General features: G+C 37.9%; 1 protein-coding gene across 3 annotated transcripts in view; it reads right to left on the bottom strand.

Moving 5' to 3' along the window:
• Nucleotides 1-25,845, bottom strand: part of LOC150078490 (uncharacterized) — a 160,323-nt gene that overhangs the window by 79,725 nt on the left and 54,753 nt on the right. For all 3 annotated transcript variants that reach the window (XM_090385525.1, XM_090385527.1, XM_090385526.1), the window contains exon 4: nucleotides 7,951-8,164. In XM_090385525.1, the coding sequence (XP_090241651.1) occupies nucleotides 7,951-8,164 (214 nt within the window). The remainder of the gene's footprint in view (nucleotides 1-7,950; nucleotides 8,165-25,845) is intronic.

Raw genomic sequence — 25,845 nt, 5'->3', positions numbered from 1 at the left:
TTAGTGGAGAAGTTAGAAGACAGAGAGCCAGTTAGCAATCAGAGAGAAAACTGGATAACCAATTACAAAACACAGTTGGCAAACTATAAGATGGAAGCGTGTTTAGAAGACCTTTATGCCAAACACGATCGAAAGCCTTTGAGATGTCAAGAGCAACTGCTTGTGATTCACCAAACTTTTCCATTGAATTTGTCCATAAATGGGTAACATAAGCGAGAATATCAACCAGTGGACCGACACTGATGGAATTAATACTGGCAATTGTTGATCAGAAGGAAGGTTTCTAGGTAGTTTAAGAGTTGGCGGTTAATTGATTTCTCTATTACTTTAGAAAGAGTAGAAGTAATTGCAATGGGACGATAATTGGATGGGAGGGATTTGTCACCCTTTTTAGGAACTGGCTGGATATGAGCAAATTTCCAAGCAGAAGACCTTTGGAATAAGAAAGTGAAAAAAGGGGACAAATAACAGGAGTAAGTTCAGGAGCACAAGTTTTGAGAACAAGTGGAGAAATAGCATCAAGATTTGCCAGAATCCTTCTGACATCCTTTTGACAGAAGACCACAGGAGGCATTAAATGGAGCATGCTAGGAATGGTGGGAGGTGTTTTACTAAGATCATTAATATGTGAGTTGGAAGAAAAATGGGATGCCAGCAGGTCAGCTTTATCCTTGGCCGAAGAGACAACAGAACCACCTGGTTTTGATAGAGGTGGGAGCAGAGATGGGCAAAAGTTGCAGCCAATAGCTTTGGCAAGAGACCAGAATGCTCGGCTCCCATTAGGGCAAGAAGCAAGTTTTCTACTCTTAGCCTGTTCAAAATCTAGTTTGGACTGATTAATAACTGCTTTACAATTGTTGCAAGCTTTGGTGTAGGCAGAAAATGAAACTGAAGAATTGGAAACAAGCCAATTACGATATGCAACGTTCTTCTCTTGGCACATTTACACACACACACACATATAGCACATTTATTGGAAAACCAAGGTTTAGATAAAGGACAAGATTTTAAAGTGGAGTGTGGAATAAAGGATTGCATTCCTACAAGAATAATTTCACTGATACGGTGTGAGCAAACATTGACATCAGAAGTTTTGAAACAGTAATCCAACCAAGGAAAAGAAGAAAATAAATCTTGCAGGTCATTCCATTTTGCATTCTTGTAATGACAAACAACACGAGGTTGGGAATAGCCATGAGATAAAAGCTCCATTGGAGAAGAGTCAATGACCAAGTTGTGATCTGAGGTGCCTAAAGGACCACTCACTTCGACAGTGTACTTAGAAGGGTCATTTGTGAGAAAAAGATCAAGTGTGTTGGCTGTATGGTTAGGATTGTCCAGTATTCTTGTAGGTAAATGAACAATCTGTGTAAGGTCATTAGTAATTCACAAGCCTCAGTATCTCGACCAGCTGGGTCAGTGTGACTAGAAAACGGAAGCCAGCTGGAGTTGTGGACATTAAAATAACCAAGGAAAATTACCTCACTGTGAGGAAAGTTGGACTGAAGAAAGTCAAGTTGCAAAGAGAGGAAGTCAAAGAGCTCCAAGTGATTAGTGGAGTTGGGAGAACAGTAGAAACAACAGATGAATTTGACACAATGAGGTAGAGAGATTTTAAGCCAGAGAAGATTGAAGAGAGGAGATTCCAAATTACCAAGTCTCTGACAGGGAATATCGGAACAGACATATGCACAATTACCACCTTTGAGGTGGAAGGAATCATACAGCAAATTATTTGGGCAACTGAGATGAATAGTAGTTGAATCAACTGATAACTGAGATTTTTTCAGAAAAAGTACATGGGGTTTAGCAGACTGCAAGTGGAAATGGACATTGTTGAGATCAGAATTGAGACCACGTATATTTATGAAACGAACTAGGAAGTGTTTGAGAGGTTTAGATCTTTTCGCAGATAAGCTTGCTCTATTAGTTTGACAATTCATAGTGTATTCAATAGTAAGAAAAAGTGGGAGGGGGACATGCTGTATGAAGTAATGAAATTTTTGGATATGGCGTACACATAGTAAGAATATACCCAGATCCTTGACATTACATGGCCTTGACAATGCCTCCCGCATACACACTACTCAGACTCCCTCCATTCACTATCTGGCAGAATAGAAGTAGCAAGATTATACACTAGCTGATCCGGAAGCCTCCTAAACAGTTACCAATAGGTTCGGTCAGGTGTACTAACTAGCGGCCGGCCTGAGAATACCATTTTAGAGCTGTACCCTAGAAATGTAAGGAAGATTGGATCTCGCCATGATGTTCATCATAATCTCAAAAGTCATCAGTCATACTGCATGATGGAAGAGATTGGGAAGGGTTGACTGGAACTTAGCTCTGGAGACTAAACATGGGTTCCACCACTTCAAGCCTCCAATAAGCAGTGGTGGTATTGCACCGGTTGATGAGATTCATCTACCACCTAGTATTGCCTGGTAACACAGAGGGGTGGCATTCCTCCATGTGGTGTGGGCGCCACACCTCGACCCCTGCTTGCATTGGTTCACACCTGGGTGGTCACCTGCAGTGCTTGTGCATGGAGGTTATACCCAGGATTACTAATAGTCCCACCATCGTAAAGGTGCAAGCAGAGGATTTGGCTGTCACAGACCATCCAGACTTCGCCGAAATTGGGTCCACTTGACTTGAATGTCACCCAAATATCAGTTCTATTTGGGTTTTAAGTGTGAATAGCATATTCACACCTGAAACCAAATAACTCAACCAGGGAGGAAAAAAAAAAAAAAAAAAACCCATGAGAGTTCCTTGTCGCTTATAGGATTTGAGCATCAGCCTTTTTCATTCAGTGTGGGGGAAGATGATTATAATCACCATGTTACCCATGCAGACAGGTTTTATTTGTACAGTAGAAACTCTCTTAACCAATCTTTACTTAACTGATACTTACTCCCTTCTCTCTTGACCACTGCATCAACACCTCCCTGTTGAGCTGTATGCTTCTCAAGAGGGCAGTTGTGTATTTATTCCAATTACTGACTGTTTGTTTGTTTGTTATTTGGTTTTTAGGAGCATTAGCAACTAAGGCCATATTGCTCCGGGTTGTGCGGTGGTCTTTCCCTGACCTTTCCGCATCGTCCGTATTTGGTGGTGACGGGCTCGAACCCCGGTCTAACCAAGAAGCGTGTGCTACGCACTGCTGCTCCTTCCCACCTGGCTACGGAGGCGCCCATTACTGACTGTGCTTTTATTTGGAAGTGACTGCCAACCTTCTGGCCACTATCCTTTCTGAATTGCATAGGCCTGCTGTTATTGAATTGGAAACCATCTCGAATAAAAGAAAAGACAATCAGAGTCAATCATTATGTTAATGCTCACCTAATATTGAACATTTCATGTTCACCATTACGTCTGCAAATGATTCAAATGCAACATCCGACAACATAAAATAGATACAAGTAATCTAACAGTACGACAGGTGGCTCTAGCGACAGTGCTAATTCAGAAGCACATGGAAACTAATGTTACCAGGATTTCAAAGGTTTGCTCTGTCATTCTCACAGCTTTTTGATTTAATCTGGCCTTATTCATAATCTGAACACCATATGGAAATACTTTGCTGTCTGTACTCACTTCCTCTGTACCTTGCTTATCTGGTCTTTCATCTCAGTATCTCCCACAGATGGTTAAATGCTAAGTTCAGACTTCCTATAATATCTGAACATCAAATTTACCAAAGTCATAGGTGCCTCCGTAGCCAGGTGGGAAGAAGCAGCAGTGTGCAGCACACGCTTCTTGATTAGACCGGGGTTCGAGCCTGTGACCACCAAATACGGAGGATGCGGAAAGGTCAGGGAATGACCACTTCATATCCCAGAGCAATATGGCCTTAGCTGCTAATGCTCCTAAAAACCAAAACAAACAAACAACAATTACCAACGTCATGAGTCGCAGACAGTAGGCAAAAGTGATTTCAACAATACAGGGGATTTACTGTAATGATGCAAGATTATCAGAACCACTCCATCCCTTCAGTCTGCAATGATTTTCAAGATTTAACAAATTTTACTGTGCATTTAATAACAATGCTATCAAGCTGATCACAATACTAAGATTTAATGTATCAAAGTGATAAAAGTCCAAAATAAAGTGCAATGTTGGTATTTCAGGCTTAGCAGATAGTATATGATACATGTGGAATGCTTGTATAGTCCAGCCTGCTTCCAAGGGGCAAGTCCGGTTTTAATCTGACTGAAAAACTGCTGGAGTGGAGTGGTATGGGACAGAAAATTGCTGTTAAAAAGCCATCAAACAAGATTAGATTGCAAGAACACATTATTCAGATCTGGTACAGTGAAATAAGCAGTGATTATATCAAGAAGCAAACTTCATACCAGAAAGGTGCAAGGTGGTAATTAAAACTTGTGGTGGGCAAACAAAATACTAATATCTGTTACAGAATACCTAACAGTGTCACAACTGTATTTGTTTGCTATTGGTATATTTTTTGCCATCTTATTATTAGCAGTATTGGCAAATGATGCAAGAACGCAAGCTTATAAAGAATCAGTAAAAAAAAAAAAAAAAAAATCCACTTCACCTATCCATCCCCTCCAATAGTTTGTCCAGTTCTTCCTAATTTATTCAAACTATTCACTTTCACAACAACGGATAGAAGCTTGTTCCAGTGATCAACCATCTGTTGGCCAAAAGCAAACTTCCATGAGATAAAAAAATTTAATAAACAATTCTGTTTACATGTTCGTCAAACATTCCTTTTTTCTTCAATCAAATTTGCGAATGCTGCATAAGCATTTATAGAAATTCCGACTTACGTAGAGTTCCACGGAACGTAACCCTTATATAAGTCGAGGAGTGGCTGTAATGACTCTTCATAGCTGTTTAAGCAAAACTTTGTTTGTGAAATACCTCTTAGAGTGGCAAAATAATTCTGCATTAGCGAATAGTCATCCATATTTTCTTAAATGCTCTAAATTCTTTTTGTGAATTAAATGATATTGTTCAGTATCCAAAAAATTCAGGTACTGATTAATATCTATATCAATGGCATGTAAATGTGTTTCACAGACAAGTCCATGAAGTCTGGAGGAAGGTGAACTCTTCGTCTACATGCACCTGAATGAAATTCATGCAAAAAAGATACAGGTTTATCTGTCCTACTAGTTCTGAGAGGTAAGCTGTTAGTTAGAAATCTTTTTCTCTTTAGCATTTGCAGAAGCTGTGAATGGATTAAATTACAGAGATTAAAGTACAGAGAGACAAATTTTTATCTTTATTTTTTAATTTATATACAGTCTGTCCTCGTATAACATGTGTTTACATTACACGAATTCGATCATATACGATTTATAAATAGGGGAACAATATCGTATATAACATGACCGAATTCGCTTATGCACGATTAGCCTTTGTGTTTACAAGAAATGGCAGTCAAACGCAACATGATAGAAATGAAGAGAAGATTCTGAAAATGTATTTATGTTTTTTATATCGGTGAAGAGGAAACACATTTCCCCATAATAACGTAAAAAGCCACACAATTCCAGCTATTCGGCGCCTCCGTAGCCAGGTGGGCAGGAGCAGCATTCCCTGACCTTTCCACATCCTCTGTATTTGGTGGTCACCGGCTCGAACCCCAGTCTAATCAAGAAGCGTGTGCTACACTGCTGCTCCTGCCCACCTGGCTACGGAGGCGCCGATTAGCTGGAATTGTGTGGCTTTTTACATTATTATGGGGAAATGTGTTTCCCCTTTACATGCCATTGATATAGATATTAATATATCTATTATTATATTATGTTTCTATATATTATATATATATAGAAACCCATTTACATGCCATTGATATAGATATTAATCAGTACCTGAATTTTTTGGATATTGAACAATATCATTTAATTCACAAAAAGAATTTAGAGCATGTAGGAAAATATGGATGACTATTCGCTAATGCAGAATTATTTTGCCACTCTAAAAGGTATTTCACAAACAAAGTTTTGCTTAAACAGCTATGAAGAGTCATTACAGCCACTCCCCGACTTATATAAGGGTTACGTTCCGTGGAACTCTACGTAAGTTGGAATTTCTATAAATGCTTATGCAGCATTCGCAAATTTGATTGAAGAAAAAAAGGAATGTTTGACGAACATGTAAACAGAATTGTTTATTAAATTTTTTTATCTCATGGAAGTTTGCTTTTGGCCAACAGATGGTTGATCACTGGAACAAGCTTCTATCCGTTGTTGTGAAAATGAATAGTTTGAATAAATTAGGAAGAACTGGACAAACTATTGGAGGGGATGGATTGGATTTTTTTTTTTTTTTTTTACTGATTCTTTATAAGCTTGCGTTCTTGCATCATTTGCCAATACTGCTAATAATAAGATGGCAAAAAATATACCAATAGCAAACAAATACAGTTGTGACACTGTTAGGTATTCTGTAACAGATATTAGTATTTTGTTTGCCCACCACAAGTTTTAATTACCACCTTGCACCTTTCTGGTATGAAGTTTGTTTCTTGATATGCAATTAGATAGAGTTTACTACCAGTCATAGATTCCACTAGCAGAATCGCAACTGGAAATTGTTTTTATTGTTTTATGGTAGTAACCCCCAGAAATGTGCTTTAGTAAAATGTGAGCTAGTGAGGTGTTAATAGTGTGTCTCTGCCTTTATGGTGTTGCTTATTCATTTGCTACACGTGCACAGTTTTATGTGTATCAAGTGTGCTCCTCATTTTGTAATTATGCTTTATTCCCTAAAAATGAGTAAAATACTTAAAAGGTGTGAAAAAGAAGCATCTTGGTGAAGACACTCTAGATTCAGAGAGAAAAAAGAAAAGCAATATGGATAGACAGAGGCGGACTGAGTCAAAATTTATTACCCGGGAAAATTTGTAGCAGCCTCATACGTCGGCCTCCATCCTCTTCTGGCCTCTGGTCCACCAGGGTTTCCCCGGTAAGGCTTATGGCCAGTCCACCTCTGTCGTAGAGAAAAAATATGAAATTGTGAAACACTTTGAGCAAAATGAAGACCATGTGATATTGCACGTGCTATAGGCCTAAATGAGGCAATGCCGAGAATTAGAAAGAATGCAGAGAAAATAAAAACAACTTTCATAGCAGGAACAACTCAAAGTGTAACAAAATCCATTAGATCAAGACACAAAGAATTGGAAGAGATGGAACGTCTGTTTGGATAGAAGATCAAACAAAGAACATGTTTGCTTACGATAGAAGCAAAAGCATTAGCAATATTTCATTACATAATAGTAGTAATAAAATATGCAAGTATTTTGTTACGATTATTTATCGTGTTTGGTAATGTTTTGGTTACAAATGTGTGTTCAATCTTGGGTGGTTGGCACTAACCCTATTTTTCCCATAGGTCCTGTTATTTATATTGCATGATTTTGCATTGCACGAGAGTTTCTAGGAACACAGCGATCATGCTATACGAGGACTGACTGTACTTTGAAACATGAAAGGGCAATTTTGAAGTTTTATTATTGGTAACTATAAAACAATATTTCATTTTGGGGTCTGCTGATAAAGTTAGGAATCAAAAGGGGGCTGGGCTGGGACCAATATATTTTTACGTAGATATCCAAAACATTTTTAGTGCTCTCCAGTATTCTCTTACAATACTCTTTTTGGTCATCTCTGCTGAAGAAATCACTGCAGATGTCTCAGTAATATCTGGATTAAAAAAAAAAAAAGTCATACCTCAGCATGACCACAGGGTTAGAAGAATACACTTTGACAAGAATATTATCATATTATTTAGCAATCAACTTAAACACATGTATTATTGGCACTTCTGTGATAACCCCTCAGCTATGCATTTCTATGCCATTGCATTTCCAATAAAAAAAATTTTGTGCATTGGTTCAAAATATCCCCAGATTTTTGTGATGCAAATGTATATGTTAAGTTATAGTTAAGAAAACACTAACCACACCTTTAGTGATCAATGTAGCTATTTCCTTCAGAAATTTGTCAAAAGAAGAATTAAAAGGCAGTTCTGAGAAATTCCAACTGGGCTGAAAAACCTGGTTGATAGGATGATTGTGGCATACATTTAATCCAGACAGACACAGCTTTAAAATTTCCACTGGACTGTCTCTTGACTCTGTCACAATATTTTTCAAGTGTTTCTCTATGAAACACATAATCTGCAAATAAAAAAATAAATAAATAAAAATGTGATATTTGAAGACTAAGACTACAATGATGTAAAGGGTATTCAGAAAGTAAGATATGATAATTTATTTACTGATTCAGTGATGCAGCAGAGTAAAGGCATCATACCATTATATTTCTATATAATTACCACCACAAGTTAGTCACTTGATCCACCCAGTGAAGAAGTACCTAGATATACCCATGTGAAGAAATAGCCATACAAATGCAACTCAGCTATTGATACCTTCATCATTTTTAGATTTCTTCACTGACATGTCATTTCAATGAGGTTAGTCAGCCCTTGTTCCCTTGGACAAGGTCTATGCCGTGTCGGAGTACCTTCAGTATTCTATTTGTCCTGCTTGTCTGGCTCATTGTGCTGAAGTTGAGTTTGGGATCACATTGCAAAGTATATAGTTGGATTGTCAAGTTGTACTACTTGAATTCATTGGTGTTGTACAATGTATTTATGTATGTAATAATTGTATATTGTACCATGTCTATAATATGTATAGAGGATTTGTCAGAGTTTTTGGCTAGGGGCCGCTTTACTCAATAAATGAAAAAATGAAATGAATGGACAAGGTCTGTAATATGATGATTCTTGCAAACCATCCACAATAGTGCTTGAATTACATCGTGCAGTGTTCTAGTGTCGTGGAGCAAAATGTTGACAGAATTTTGCTGTTTGTCAAATGAGACAAAATTTGTCTCATTTGACAAACAGCATCCCTCAATTTATACAGTTTGAGGTAGTTAAGAGTAGTACTGTTTGATGTTTGTTCACACTTTTATTGTAACATTTGTATCCCTTTACCTCAACTCAGGGGAACACAAGACAATTATCTACTGGTTTCCTGTTTACTTAACATGTCTCTCCTATGCCCAGGTTCACAGTTCCTGATAAGTCTACAGGTTAGGTTAGGTTAGGTAATGTCATTTAATGGCAGTCTAGAATGCATAAAACTTTTATTCGTCACATGATCCTATCAATCACAAGTGGACTTGTCATTAACTTTGTAGATGAAGATTTAGAAATAAATTATAAAATATCGTCCTGAATACTGAACAAAAAATGCTTAGTTACAGCAATGTGTATGTTTCTCATAAAAAAAAAAAAAAAAAACCTTTGTTTTTTTTTTTTTTTTAAATCTGAGAATATATTCTTCCTGATATTAAAAATCATAAAACGTTTTAGTAGCCAAACAGAAATAACCAATACAGAATAGCTTTCTTTTGTGGTGAACCATGTGAAACTTTTGACATAAAATAAAACAGTTGGTTAGTTGGTTAGCATTATCATTAGCAGAGGCATACGATGCAAGAAAGCAAGCTTATGCAGCATCAGCCAAAAAAAAAAATTACCCTCCCATTTCACCCATTCGTTCCAAATGCCTATCCAGCTCAGCCTTAAATTTATTTAGGCTATCAACTTCCTAATATGTAGGTTAGTGCAAATGCATCATTTTAACATAGCTAACTACCAAAGTAGTTAATTTATAGTCTATCAACTTCCACAACAAAAGACGGAAGTCTGTTCCACCAATTAACTACCCGCTGGCTAAAGGAAAATTTCCGCACATCTATTCTACAACTGTCTTTCCTCAATTTGATTCTATGTCTCCTCAAGTTCTTAATCTGAGCAAGAGGAATAATCCCACCAGCATTCAGCTTGCTCATCCCATTCAAGGCCTTATACACCTCGATCAGATCACCTCAAAGTTGCCTACTCTCCGGGCGCTTTCTTGGTAAGAGCACCCATTTGTTCCCCTTAGCAATCTTGTTGCCATTCTTTGTACTCGTTCTACCAACTCTAAATCCTTCCTAAAATGAGGCCTCCAGACCTGTACACAGTACTCTAGGTGTGACCTGACCAGTGCCTTGTATAATGGGATAATCACCTCCCTGTTCTTGCTAGCAAAATTCCTATATATCATTGACAAGACTCCATGAACTGCCCTGGCAGCCTGTCTGCACTGCTCAGCAAACTTCATATTTGACTGCACAATTACCACCAGGTCTTTTTCACTTTCCACTTCGCTGAGTGTAGTACCACATTAACATTAACATTTGTTAATGTTAAACTTTAGTTGCCACTTCTCAGCCCATTTGTCCAACTTATCTAGATCCAGATGGAGTAACATACTGTCTTTACTGCAATAGCAACTCTGCCAACCTTTGTATCATCTGCAAACACGGACATTAAACCTGATATACCTTCATCAATATCATTGATAAATATACAAAACAACAATGGGCCCAACATCAAATCCTGGGGAACTCCACTAATAACATTTGACCATGAAGAGCAGTGTCCATCGATTACCACTCTCTGTCATCTCCCACTCAACCATCCCTTTATCCATTGTAGCAACTTACCCTTAATGCCATACCTCTCCAATTTGTACAGCAGTCTTCCATGTGCAACAGTATCAAAAGCTTTCCTGAAATCCAAGTATATGATATCAAAATTATTTTTGGCATTTAGTTCCTTTATGACCACATCATAGTATCCAATCAAATTGGTCAGACAAGACCTCCCTTTAACAAACCCATGCTGTGCCTTAACTATTACTGCAATCTTGTCTAGATCAGTGGTGTTCTACCAACTTAATTTATCCCGTGACCCCCATAGGGAGTCACGGGATAAATTAAAGCGGTCCTGGAAATTTTTAAATAAAATTAGTTTTTGTGTACATGAAAGCCAAAAAGCCTGTTGTTAAAATTACTTTTTCAATACTATAGGTGTAGAGACTTTACTACTAGAACGAAGTCTGAGTTACGAATGAACCCTATTGCCACTCTTTATTTTTTTGGGGAGTGGTTTCACATGTGATGCAGGTGGCTTCCCTACTTATTGTCCTTGTGGATAATACAGCTTAATTTGCTCACTGGCTATGGACACAGAGAAACCAGCTGACTAGTGTGACTTCTCAGTACTATTCAACTGCTGAACTGTAATCCCTCTAGCTCTTAATTCGTGCTTCCTACAACAAAAATTTTTGAAATTGTCTGAAGGCCAGAGGTGCAAATATGCTGTGGCAATAAATAGCAAGTCTGTTGCACGCACACTTTGCATTATTCTACTTCGTAATTCGGTGCTTTCACGTCAACTTGGATGTGTTTTCATTCTTCTGGTACTTTTTATATTATGGTTGTGCTTTTAAGAAGCAAAAAAATATACATTTTTACATATTTTACCATGGAAAATTGGGTAATCAGAACAAAACAGTCGAGAAGTGATGACAATAATGTTGCTACAGATACACCAGAAGTTGAAAGGGTAAGAAATGTATCATGTGAAAATTTGGACACTAACATTATTTCCAGTGTAGTGGAACCACTAATTTCTGGTACAGAGCCATCATATTCCAACCAAAAAGAATGAAAAAGAATAGAAAATATCAAGAAGAATTTATGAAGTACGGCTTTACTTACAGTGTTGTTTATAATGAGCAATGTCCTGCGTGCGTAAAATGTTGTGTAAAACTGGCTAACGAAAGCATGAAACCTATTAAATTAAAAAGACACTTATATATGAAACATCCAGAGATAATGAAAAAACTTAATCCTTGTTCAAAAGACACGCTGACACCATAGAAGGTCTGAAATCTTTCATGAAGAAACACTGCAGTTCCTTATAAAGCTTTAAGAGCATCGTTGGAAGTTTAATATTTAATAGGAAATAAATTTGAAATCACATACTATTGCTGAATCTCTTGTTCTCCCTTCTGCAATAAAAATGATATCAGTTATGCATGGAGAAAAAAAAGTACAGCAACGATTTAAATATTATTCCTCTATCCAGAGACAGTTATCACAAACAACATAAAATCCAATTTATTAAATCAATTGAGGGAAAGTCCAATTTTTGCAATACAGTTAGATTAATTCACAGATATTTAAAACCTTGCTCAACTTATTGTAGATTAAGATTCTGCTACGAGAGAGAGAGAGAGATATTTTGGAGAATTTTCTATTTTGCAAAGCTTTGGAAGGAAGAACGATGGGTGAGAAGATTTGTGATGTTATAAATATTTTCTTTCAAACAAATATTGCCTAAAGTGAAACAACTGCTTTGTGATTTGTACTGATGGTGCGGCTGCATTAAAAGGCAAAGTAAAGGAAATTACTCCAAATATAGTTTTGAATCATTGCATTATACAGTACATAGGGAAGCATTAGTAGCAAAGGAAATACAAAATGATTTTCACAAAGTTTTGAAAGATATGATAAGTGTGATCAACTTTATTTAAAAAGTAGAAGCTTAAATACTAGACTTTTCACATTACTTTGCAATGAAATAGGATGAAACGCTTCTTTTATATACAAAAGTGAGATGGTTGTCCAATGGTAAAGTGTTGCAACGTCTTTTTGATCTCAAACATGAAATTTTGTTTTTATCGGATAAAAACAGAACCATGCATAATTGTTTAGAAATCAAAAATGGCGTGGAAAACTTAGTTCCCTTGCTGATATATTTGAAAAACTTAATCATTTAAAGTTAAGTCTTCAAGGACAGAGAACAAATATATTAATACTCCGTGATAACATAGAAACTTTTAAAGGAAAGTTTAATCTTTGAGAAACTGAATTTGAGCGTAATAATACTGAAATGTTCCCATGCTACTGACTTTGTTATAATAGTGTCCACATCAATACCAGAGCTTGCACTTGAATATCACACAACAGAGTGGCAACTTCCAAGGCAGAATGTGCTGTTCCCAAAGGAACTAGTTGTCAGTGACTATTGTCAGGGAAACGGGGAACATATTGTGCAAAAAGGACAGGTGGAACAGGACAAGGGTATGTCTGCCAGGGGCAAAGGATGATGATGACGTTGTAGAGCAGATCTTCTTTTAAGGGCACAAAGGGTGATATTGTTGTACATGCTGGCACAAATGACATTAACAGTAGGAGACTGGCAGAATTACTTAACAAGTACAGGTCAATGCTGAAAAAAAAGCCGTGAGTTAGGGTTGAATTTCAAAGTGTCTGCAATTCTGCCCAGACACGATAGGGGGGAGTATATGATGAGTCTTGTCGATCAATTCAGCCCTGGAGTGATTGTGCAAGGCTCAAGGGGTAGAATTTTTCTCAGCCTGGTCTGTGCTTGTTAACAGGGGAGACTGTTTCTACAGGGATGGGATACACATAAATAGAAAGGGTGCAATATTATTTGCTGATGCTATCGAGGCAGAGTTAGGTGGGTCAGAAAACTGCTAGCTTGGGGACAGATACATGGACTAGCCGCTGGCAGAGGAGAAAAGGATTCTTGCACTGCTTCTATTGAAATGCAATTGAGTGGCAGCCTGGAAAACAAGCCAATGGAGATTTCCAGGACTGCTGGGAATCATAGTGGAACAAGTAAGAGTAGAAACAGGTGCATGTATACTTGCATGTACATCAATGCTAGGAGTATAGTTAATAAATTTGATGAGCTTAAAGTGCTAGTCAAGACATCAAAGGCAGATATTTTTCGGATGTCAGAGACGTGGTGTCATACAGACATAAGCAGTGCAGAATTGGAAGTTGGGGAGTACAACGTGTACAGAAACGATAAACAGGACAGGAAGGGAGGAGGGGTTATGCTGTTAGTTAAGAAACACAAAATCTAAGGAAACTCATCCAATTGATGTTGCTGGACAATGCAATGTTGAGTCTGTTTGGTGTGACATAAGCAATGGGAAAGGAAAAATGAGAGTAGGTGTGTGTTATCGGTGTAATCAATCTGATGAGTATAATGAGCAATTGTGCACACCAGTAAAGTGGGCCAGTAAATAAGAGTGTCTTACAATGGGGAATTTTAATTTTCCAGAGATTGACAGGAATTTGAGGGTTGGTCACTAACACAAGGCTTTTGTGGATGATTGTCTTTTACAGCAGCATGTTTGGGAGGCAACTAGAACGAGTAATACCCTTGATCTGATTATCAGTAGTGATTTTTCATGCATTAAGAATCTGCAGATAAAGGAACCACTAGGTGGCAGTGATCACAGTGTGCTGAAGTGGGATTTACTCAAAGGTGTAACTACCATCAAGGCTAAAGGGAAGGACTTTTGCTTTCTTAAAGGTGACAACAGTGGTCTGAGAAAATATTTAAATTCTATATGGTGGGATCAACTGATGATGTTACCAACAGCAAATTCAAAATGGGAAGCATTCAAAGAACTTATCTTGGAAGCTACTAGGCTTTACATACCAACTAAGAAATGTTGTTCAAGGTTTAGGCCTAAATGGATGTCAGATGAACAAATGAGACATATGGCAGAGAAGAAAAATGCATGGGATACATATAACTTAATGGGTGACATGGAAGCCTATGATAGATATAAGCTGGTCTGTAACCAAGTCACAAAGGAGATTAGGCAGGCAAAGGCAGATAACGAAAAATCTTTACCAAAAGATGCAAAGAAAAACAACAAAGAGTTCTCTGCTGTTTTTTATGTAAAACTTTGCTTTACTTATGTAAACTCTAGAAGGAAAGGGATGAATCAGATTGGTCCACTTGATATCGATGTTTCAACTGTTGATGATCCTGCTCAGGTGGTTAACAAACTAAATGAGTATTTTGCATCTACTTTCACATGAGGAGTTATTCAGGGAGGGGAATGTCAGAGGTGAATTAAACTATGGTAGTGAGCTAGACAATTTTGTAAAAACTGAGAGTAAAGTGGAGGAGAAATTGTTGAAGATAAACATAAAAAAGGTACCCGGGGTGGATGAGATCTATCCAGTTATATTAAAGGAGGCAGCAAAGGATGTAAGCAAACCATTAGCCATAATTATGAGAGCTTCCTTGGACTTAGGGGACGTACCCATGGACTGGAGATGTGTAAATGTGACCCAAATCCACAAAGGAGGATCAAAGGGAGACACAGGTAATCACAGACCTGTAAGTGTAACTTCTGTTCTAGGGAAATTAATGGAGGCACTAGTTAAAGAAGCAGTGTAGGATCATCCTGAGAAGATTTCAGTTATAGCTCGGACACAGCATGGGTTAAGGGGAAGTCTTGTCGGACCAATCTGATTGGATGCTATGATGTAGTCACAAAGGAACTGGCTGCAAAGAATAATTTTAATATCATATATTTGGACCTTAGAAAGACTTTCAATATTGTTGCACATGGAAGACTGCTGCACAAATTGGAGCAGTGTGGCATTGGATGAAAACTGCTGCTATGGATAAAGGGATGGTTGAGTGGGAGAAGACAGAGAGTGATAATCATTGGACACTATTCTTTGTGGACTAATGTTATTAGTGTCCCCTAGGGTTCAGTGTTGGGTCCATTGTTGTTTTCTGTATTCATTAATGATATTGATGATGGTATTTCAAGCTTAATGTCCAAGTTTGCAGATGGTATGAAGGTCAGCAGGGTTGTTAATGACACTAATGACAGTACGCTGCTGCAACAAGGTCTAGAAAAGTTGAGTAGATGGGCTGAGTAGATCTGGAAAGTTTAAATTCCCCATTATAAGACATTCTGATTTACTGGCCGACTCTATTTCTCTGCACAACTTCCGATTATACTCATCATATTCATTAGGCCTATACCACACACGCTTACTCTCATTCCTTTCCCAGTGCTTATGTCACACCAAACAGACTCAATTCATTGTCCACCAACATTAATTGGATGCACTTCCTTAGATTTTATGTTTCTTAACTAACAGCATAACCCCCTCCTCCCTTTCTGTCCTGTCTATCCTTTCTGTACATATTATACTCCCCAAATTCCTATTCGCACTGCTTATGTCTGTGTGACACTACATCTCTGATATCCCAACAATATCTCCCTTTGATGTCTTGACTAGCACTTCAAGTTCACCAAATTTATTACTATACTCCTAGCATTGGTGTACATGCAAGTATACATACACCTGTTTCTACTCTTAGTCACCCTAACACAGCCCATGTATTTACTTGTTCCACTATGACTCCCAGCAGTCCAGGAAATTTCCATTGCCTTGCTTTTCAGGCTGCTGCTCATTATAATAGAAACAGTGCAAGAATTAATTTTGCCTCTGCCTGCGGCCACTGTTAACCTTTTAGTCTGTGTATCTCCTCCCAAGCTAGCAATTTTCCGACCCACCTAACACTGCATCAATAGCATCAGCAAATATTCTTGCACCCTTTCTATTTAAATGTACCCCATCCCTGTAGAAGCAGTCTCTCCTGTCAACAAGCACAGACCAGGCTGACAAATATTCTACCCCCTGGCCTTCCACAATCTCCCAGGGCCGAAGTGATCGATAAGGCTCTCATCATATACTCCCTTCTATTGGGTCTGGGCAGAATTGCAGACACTTTCACATTCAACCCTAACTCATGACTTTTTTTCAACATCGATCTGCACTTGTTATGAAATCTGCAGATCTCTTACTCTTAATGTCATTAATTCCAACGTGTACAACAATATCACCTTTTGTGCCCTTAAAAAAAAGATATCTGCTCCAAAACATCATCAACTTTTGCCCCTGGCAGACATACCCTGGTCCTTTTCCACCTATCCTTCTTGCACAGTATATTCCCCGTCTCCCTGACAATAGTCACTAACAATAACTAGTTCCTGTGGGGCCAGTGCATTTGATGTTTAGTGGCGCATTGGCAATAATACACCAAGTTGAGATAAAGAAAACATAAAAAAATATATCTGGTAACCTCTAAATAGATTACCACATCAGAGGAGGCAAATGTATATCAAAATGTAAAAGTATAAATTCAAATGCACGTGTATAAATTAGCAGAATATAAAAAGTTAATCACAAATATTCTCATCTAAAATCTGGTTGAGTGTCAATGGTTCAACCAGATTAATAAAATCTATAAAACAAAAATGACATGGGGTGGTAAAAAGCAGATATTTCATGAAAACATGAATAATGGTTAAAATAGTTTCAGAGTTCTTATACAGATGGATCATCCACCCTCAGCAGAAATGAACTTGTCAGATGAGTGTAACTGATGTGCAGCTGAGTAAAGAACAACTTCTTCACTTTGGACCCTGTGTAGACTGGACTGCCATTGTTTAATTACAGTCTTATTTTTGGCACAGTTTATTTGTGGCCTGTCTGTGCCAAGAATCTTGCCATTAAGAATATAATTTGATATACCTGCCTGTGGTCTGTATAGTGGACATCTTATTCATGACAGTACAGATAATTAATTTCTCTTGATCCTATTAGTATCTAATGTGTTTTTAACACATTAGATACTATTATCCAGACTGAGGCTGGGGAGACATTTATTATGTCACCCAACTCTCAGAGTGACATAATCAATGAGAATACACACTTTGAAAATGCCAACATAGAGCCTCTATTTACAATAGAAGAATTACAAGCAGCTTTAATTAAAACCAAAAACTATAAATGCCCTGGATTTGACCTCCTAAAAGTGGAAATAATTAAAAAAATTTGCTGAAACCTTGATAAACTAATAAATCTGTATATTCACTGATGACAGAGAAAAAATTCCACAAAAGTAGCTGTGCTCAGATTCATATTAAAGAATCCTGAGAAACCTCCAATGGACCCCAAATAATATAGAACTATAGCTCTATTCCCAGTAATGGGGAAAGTATATGAAAGATTAATTTATAAAGAATCTCAACCTACTACACTAAAGCAGGATACTATTCAAACAATCAGTATGGAGTTAAACAGGGCAACTCTACGGCAGATGCCATGCACCACCTACTCGCAGCAGTAAAAAAACACAAGGTGTCAAAGTGTGTTTGTTTTAATTGCGGTCTCCAGGGATCCCCCTATATGTCGTTGTAGCATCTGAAAAGGCAAAGGTCAGGCCATCAAGTGTATATATGCAGGTGCGCAAGTATGTGTCTTGTTATGTTGAGTGCCGGCACCTGGCGATTTCACAGCCGGGGGCAAGGGACACCTGGTCCCCAACCTTGGCCATGTGGAAGTGCACCAGGTTCCACTTTCTAGCTGAGACTCTTACTTAAAGGAAAAGGGATACAGAAGGTACTGAAAATGAAGGGAAAGGAAAGTGGATAGAAAGCAAGGGGACAAGAGAAATAGGCATCCCCAGAAAAGAAGCAAAGTAGGAAGAAAAGAGTAAAGTTATTAGTGGAAAAGACAGTCAATTTTTAAACTAAGAAAATTAATCTTTTAGAATAATCTTGTAGAACAATTTAGATTAATCTTGTAGAACAATAACTGTCTACCTGGCAGCAGTACCAAGAAAATTAACATCTCACAGCTGCATCAATCAGATACCAAGACATAATTTTCAATTGACTTGGTTAAAACTATTAACATTAAAACTCTTGATATTATGATTAAACCTCTTGATATTATTATTAACACTCTTGATATTATGATTAAAACTCTTAATTTTTACACAAGATCATGCAGCAAAGAGCCGACCGGGCTAGCTGGGTGGGTAAAATGCCTACCTGGCAACCCAAAGGTTGCGGGTTCGATTCCCGCCTCGGGCTTGGATCAAAGTATTGCAAAAACCTTGGGAGGTGCATTATGGCCACAGAAGCCTATGCGCCAACAACTACAAAAAAAAAAAAAAAAAAAAAAAATGCAGCAAAGAAAAGACAAGATGGCTAAGTTACTAGCTAATGGGGATTTCCCCAGCCAGTAAGAAAGCAATTTACACAACTGAAAACATCCAATCATTATACTGAACACCCAACAACAACTACGTTAAACCAAAAATCACTGTCTTGTGATAATCGAATAACCTCTTTATCCCCATCACTACAGGTCAACTCTATTGAAATTTGATCTCAACCTAAGATATAAATTCATCAACAAACAGCTCAATATCTATCTAACAAAATTTCACAGTGATTTAAATTTCAATTTAGCAAGTCAGAAATCCTGATCTCACAACAAGAAAACAGTAAGTCAGATAATAGACTATACCCAAAATATTACACCAATCTGAGATTTCAGCATTATGAAGCTGCAAGGCAAAATTTTCTTTCCAAGTTCTGTCATCATCCTGTGTGGGAAGTCAGTTCAGCAATTATGTCCAGAGCCACCCAGAACACAAGAACAACCATTTAAAAAAGGCCAACTGCCTGAGCCCACAAGGTACTCATTTTAAAACTTTCCTAAGTTCAATATATTTTTTATCACCAATCTTTAATTGACTCGATTCGGTATTGTCTATAATTAAGCCAAATTCAAAATTGCTGCAAACCTCAGCAATGAAAGCTTTATCATTAATTTCTAATTAAGACAGTCTCAATTTTTTTTATACACAGTTTTTCCTAAGACTTTTAAGGAATCAAAATACCAAGCAAAAGCTCTGTGCTCAGTACAAACATAATGGAGAACATCACGTTCTCAAGGGACACAAGTGTTTTTCCTAAGGATCAGTTCCATGCTAAGGATCAGATCTTCGCCTAAAGATCTTATCTGTGAATTCTGCCAATGCAAGGTAATTTTCTTTACTGTCAAGAAATCTAGGTAGGTCATTCTCCTCGTATATATTTGTCAATATTTGTAAGTCTCTTCTATAATCTAAGTAACAGTTACATTCAAAAACTAAATGCTGCACTGTTTCAGGCTCTCCACAGTTACACAGTGGAGACTTCCATGGCCTGAAATCAAGAACATTAAATTTAAGCCTAAGCCTGGATTAAACCAAGGCATGAATTTATTAGTTATTCTACCCTTAGTATCACTGGACTATTCCTCTTGCCAATCTACAAGGAACTGATTCTGAATTTTCTACACATCTTTCTTAACTGGTAACTCTAGATTAAGTGTATAGTGGTCAATAACAGCAGGTAAACCCTTCCGCCTATAATACTGTAAGTAGTTAAATATTATTTCAAACTGAATGGGCAGTTTGCCTGTTGGCACATGGAGAGCTGATGTCAAAATTGTATGACATGCCCTTGATGTCGCTAATAAAAAGAACCGCTGAGCTTGCACAAAATACTTTTTACAAGGCATTTACAAATACTAATGCCCCATGCACCTGATGCCTAGCAAACTATAGGTAAAAATATGCTTCCATAATACATTTTTAATGTAGAAGGCTTAATGCCCCAAGCACATCTTGTAATTCTAATTAATTTTCCAGTCAGTGTTTTTATTTTCTGGAGAATATATTTTGCATGGGCTATGAACTGAAACCGATCATCGACCATTATGCCAAGGTATTTATACGTACAGACAATTTTAATAGGTTGGTCATTTAATCTTATGTTTGGTGGTCTCTGTAAAGTTAGGTTACCTTTAAAGAGCATTTGTTTGATTTTCATTACAGTCATCTCCAGTTTGTGGGTTACACACCTTGACTTAAGTATTTAAGTCAAGCAACACATCATTTCCACGTTCTTCCAATTCAAGTCTGGAATTACCATATATGAGAACAACAAGGTCATCTGCATATGCAAGTTTAGAAATATGTTCGTTTTCTTTAACTAGCCACCCATCAAGGACCACGTTCCAGCAAACAGGGCCAAGAATGGATCCCTGAGGGCAGCTGCGAGTAACTGGTCTCAATACAGAGCAATGTCCAGATGACACTACAAAGCATCTGTCCTGAAAGTAGTCAGTGATAATTCTGTAAATGGAGACAGAGACCCAGCCTCCCTGGAACCTCGCCAGGACACTCTGCCACCATAAGGTGTCAAATGCCCCTTTGAAGTCCATGAAGAGGCAAAAGACGTATTTAGTACTTGAAGTAGAGACCAAATCCATAGTTTGTTTAATTGCATCTACTGTACATTTTCCTTTAGTAAACCGAATTGATTAGGTATGTGTAAATTTTTTCTATTGTAATAATTTAGAAATCTTGCAACAATAAGTCTTTCCAGTAATTTCCTAGGAATGGGAAGAAGGGCAATAGGATGGTATGATGATGCCTGGTTTACAGATTTGTTAGGATTTTTTAATAATATTTGAAAATACGCTTGCTTCCACGATTTAGCAAAAGAACCTTCTTAAGACAGGTGTTAATTAGATTTTCAATCGGTTTTGGACAAACTTTCCAAATTCTTTTCAAGACAGGAACTTCCATCAAATCTAAACTCGGGCATTTTCCCTCCTTCATGGTAAAAAACACAAGGTCAAGGTCAAGGTGTATTTTTTTAATTGCAGTCTCCAGGGTTTCCCCTATATACCACTGTAGCTTCTGAAATGACAAAAGGCCAAGGCCGGCAAGTGTATGTATGTAGGTGTGTAAGTACGTGTGTTGTTATGTTGAGTGCCAGCACCTGGCAACTTTGCAGCCGGGGGGCAGGGGACACCAGGTCCCCGACTCCCAACCCTGGCTACGAGGAGGTGTGCCAGGGTCCACTTTTAACCAGAGACACTTACTGTGGCTATCAGGCAAGCCTGGGAGCCTCGAGTTTTCAACTGAAAGGAAGATAGGAAATAGAAGGTTTAGTTAGGGAGATGGAAGGGGAGAGAAAGCAGAAAGGGAAGAAGAAGAAGACATCCCTGAAAATGAAGAAGTTAGAAAATAAAGTTTAAAGTGCAAAGTTTAAAGCTGTTAACATAATCTAAACTTATAATACAATTATACAAAGGTTGCCATGTGCTATTATCATTACTAAATCAAAACTTAAATTACAAACATACAGTGGTTGCCTGTACCAATTCCATGGTAAAAATAATTTAACAGCTGTATGGGAGAATTATCCCCTGAAACAAGAAACCCTCGTAAAGTAAGCCATTAAACAACAATGTCAAACTTATAATACAATATACAGCAATTACAAAGATACGTATCAAGCCGAAACATCAATCAACACAGCCATGAAGGGAGAACAATCCCAATATTTTAGGCAAGACTATGGTATGTTCCAAACTAATACAGTCCAACAGAGGAAAAATATACATTGGCAATTTCAAAAGACTTTGCTAGGGCATTTGACTCACTCTGGTGGCGTAGTGTCCTTAGGAGGCTCCGCCAGAAAAATCCTCTATCTAAAGAAAAAGAATAGCCATCAGGTAATAAACAATTACCTCAAAGACAGAAGTGTCTCGGTTCTTACAAGGTTCGAAAAGTTGCCACGCAATGTGTATAAAGGTCGCCCGCAGGGCTCAATCCTTGGCCATTTCTTCTGGGCCCAATGGTGAGCCTAGCCTTTGCGGACAATTTGATTCTCTTTGTAAAAGAAAACACAAGGGTGGTTGTAGAGCAAAGATCAAATTCTGCCCTCGTGCAACTGTAGGAGTGGGCATAAATAGACATGCTCAGGAATCACCAGGAAAAAACTAAATCTATACTACTGAAAGGAAACCTAAGGAGACCACCTAAAATTAAAATTAATGGAAAAACAGTAAAAATGGTAACAGAACTAAAATATCTAGGGGTTGTTTTTGACTCAAAATTAACTTTTTATCCCCATTAGGCATACTTGGCAATAAGAAACTATGCAGGGATGATTGCCAGGATCAGTCAAGCTGACTAGGGGACTCAAAAGAAGGACCCAGGCAATCATATACTGAGCAGTTTTTGTTTTTTTTTGATTTGGTAATTGTTGGCGCATCGGCTTCTGTGGCCATATTGCACCTCCCAAGGTTTTTGCAGTACTTTGATCCAAGCCTGAGGCGGGAATCGAACCCAAGACCTTTGGGTTGCCGGGCAGGTACTTTACCCACTCGGCTAGCCCAGTCGGCTACTGAGCAGTGTTGTTGCATGTCATCACCTATGGAGTCGGTGTGTGGTTCATCCAAACGTCCATAGTCAAAAACAGGAATAAACTTGAAACAATACAAAGGACAATACTTCTCACTATAACCAGAGCATGTTGCACTGTGAGCATGCCTGCATTGCAGGTGGTGGCTGGTTCTCTCCCACTTTACTTGGAAATAGCCAAAATAGGCTTATACTACAGGCTTAAAAAGGGCACACCCACAGAATTTCTGGGGATAGCCCTTGATAGAGCCAACAACATCAAGGCTGAAAGAAAAAGAATAGCCATAAAACTCCACCAGCAATGGTCTGGTTACCAAAGGGTTTCTACCACAGGTGGCAATGGGTTAGCCCAAAGCCACCAAGGTGGTACGCCCCCTGAGTCTTCAGTACCTTTATATTAACAAGTCACGACTCCCTAAAGGCAAAATTAACCTCCTTTAGGGCTGACTGACAATCCAAACTGCACCTGTGGTGAGAGTGAAGACTGGGCACAGATTGTTTATGAATGTATAATTTATGACATCCCTAGAACCCAATTATTAGGTGGTAGATGACTTTCATCAACCGGTGAAATACCATCACTTTGATCATCTGAGGCTTGAAGTGGTGAAACCCATGTTTAGTCTCTAGAGCAAAGTTTCCGGCATCCCCCTTCCCCCATACTTCTCCTTCAACCCATGCACGGTACTAAGTACTATAGGTTTTGATACCTTCCGTGTTTGGAGTTTTCATAAAAAAAAAAAAAAAATTAATAGGAGAAATTGGCCCCCTCACTAGGGGACAAGAACACTTATTCATAGCAGAATGAAAACAATTATAAAGCTTTCACAAACGTCATGCAAAAGATATTTGAAATGCGAAGAAATATCCAAAGACAGACAATCCAGCCCACCCAGCAGCCAAACAGTAATCAATAGTCAAAAATGCCCATGTCTTCGACCATACTCAGATGAAGACATTTAAACTGGCAGGGTACCTATATATCAGCACCTTGACAGATACCTAAATATGACAAACCGGATTGACTAGGACTCCCCCCCCCCCCCTAGGATTACCTTGCTTGAGTAGAGGACCCGGGGGCCTCTAACTTAATAAGTAAACATGCAGGGGAGGAAGAGATGTACAAGAAGCCAGGGAAGCAGCTTAGCTGAAAAATATTAGTAAACTAGTAGAAAGTGGAAATCCAAAGAAGAAAAAATTAGTCAAGAAACACTTGTCATGATGAACCGAAGACAACAAATGAAGAGCAAGATAAACACTGACAAGGAGAAAATTGAGTATAGTGATTTATGCAAATCCATTAGAAAGAGACTCAGAGAGGCCAGATTTAACACAAGAAAAGTAGAACAAGCATTAAGGGAAAACAAAGGACTTAAATCAGCAGCCATGAGCAGTAATAGAGAAAGACAAATGATACTGAAACTGAAGAATAGCGATGGTGTACTTATAAATGGCAGAGAAGGCATAATTCAAATAGCAGAAGACTACTATAGAGAATTATACAAGGAGCGAGGGAATGATGCCAGCAATGGGGAAGCTGGATCGCAAATTAGTAACACATACAACCTGATATTCTTCCTGATGAGGTAGAACATGCGTTGAAGAAAATGAAGAATCAGAAAGCCCCGGATGAAGTTACTGTAGAGTTGTTAAAATTGGGAGGAAGAGACATAGCACAAAAACTGGCAAGACTCTTCACAAAATGCATTAGAAAAGGTGTGATGCCCAAGGAGTGGAATAATGCAATCATAGTTTTGCTGCATAAAAAAGGAGATAAATAAGAAATTGGAAATTATAGACCAATTAGCTTGTTATCCTACATCTACAAGTTGTTCACAAGGGTCATTACTAATAGATTAGAAAGAATACTTGATGAGAATCAACCGAAAGAGCAAGCTGGCTTTAGGACAAGATTCTCAACTATGGATCACCTTCATGTAATATCACAGCTAATGGAGAAAGCAAATGAACATAAAACACCATTATGCCTGGCATTTGTGGATTATGAAAATGCATTTGACTCCATACAGCATAAGGCAATGTTTCGGGCACTGGAAAGACAAGGCATAGATACTCCACATACAGTAAACCCCCGCGGTTTCGCGGTTTCGCGTATTCACGATCGCTGATTTAATATAAAATGAAACCTAAAAAAATGTGAATTTTAAAGTGCCATGAATATTTTTCGCCATAAAAAAAACATGGGCGTGGCAAAAATTATCTTTCCTGGTCAAAACAGCGCTCAGTGGGTGGGGGGAGAGGGGTGACAAAATCGCGAGCTTGGATGTCTCTTGCTAATCCTTGTTCAGTATGTGTTATGCGCTTGTCATGGAAGGTTTCGTCGTTTGCTTTTAATTTATATGCTTATAAATTGAATAAATTTATCAATTTATAAATTGATATGCTTACAAAAGTGATAAATCTACCATTTTGCAGTGTAAAACAGACTTTTTCGAGCGTGTTACGAAAGAAAGTGACTTTATTCACTTTCTTTCTAACCCGTACAAAAATATGGCTACGAATAACAAGAGACAAAATATCAAAGTAGGTGATGACATTAGCGAATAAAATTGAGTTATTAGACAAATTTCTAATGGTGAAAGTGTCTCCTCAGTGGCAAAACATTATAAAATCAATGAGTCAAAGGTACGATCAATCAAGAAGTCTGAAGAAAAAATCTGCCGTAGTGTCTGTGAAAACACTAATTGCTTCAAAAATTTGCTCTGTAACTCATGATGTTAAATTAGAAAAAATGGAAAAAGCTTTAAATCTGTGGATAGAAGACCGAACTCAAAAATAAAAGTCCGTTAAGTTCACTCATCATTCGTGAAAAGGCAAAACTCCTTTATCAACACTTTAGCAAAACTGGTGATAGCACTGGCGGGATAAGTTTCTTTGCTAGCAAAGGCACTGGTTTGAAAGATTTGTTTGAAATTTCTAATAAATATTACATATAATATTAAATTGTTTCTTATTTCCATTTCAATGCCGTATGCTTGCATTTCACTATGTACTGTCTATGTACATAGTCAT

The sequence above is a fragment of the Mastigoproctus giganteus genome, chromosome 11 (genome assembly GCF_048544385.1).
Source record: "Mastigoproctus giganteus isolate SK-2022 chromosome 11, ASM4854438v1, whole genome shotgun sequence".
NCBI classification, from domain to species: Eukaryota; Metazoa; Arthropoda; class Arachnida; order Uropygi; family Thelyphonidae; genus Mastigoproctus; species Mastigoproctus giganteus.
The sequence above is the reverse complement of the archived record's forward strand: the minus strand, read 5'-3'. Positions and strand labels throughout refer to the sequence as shown.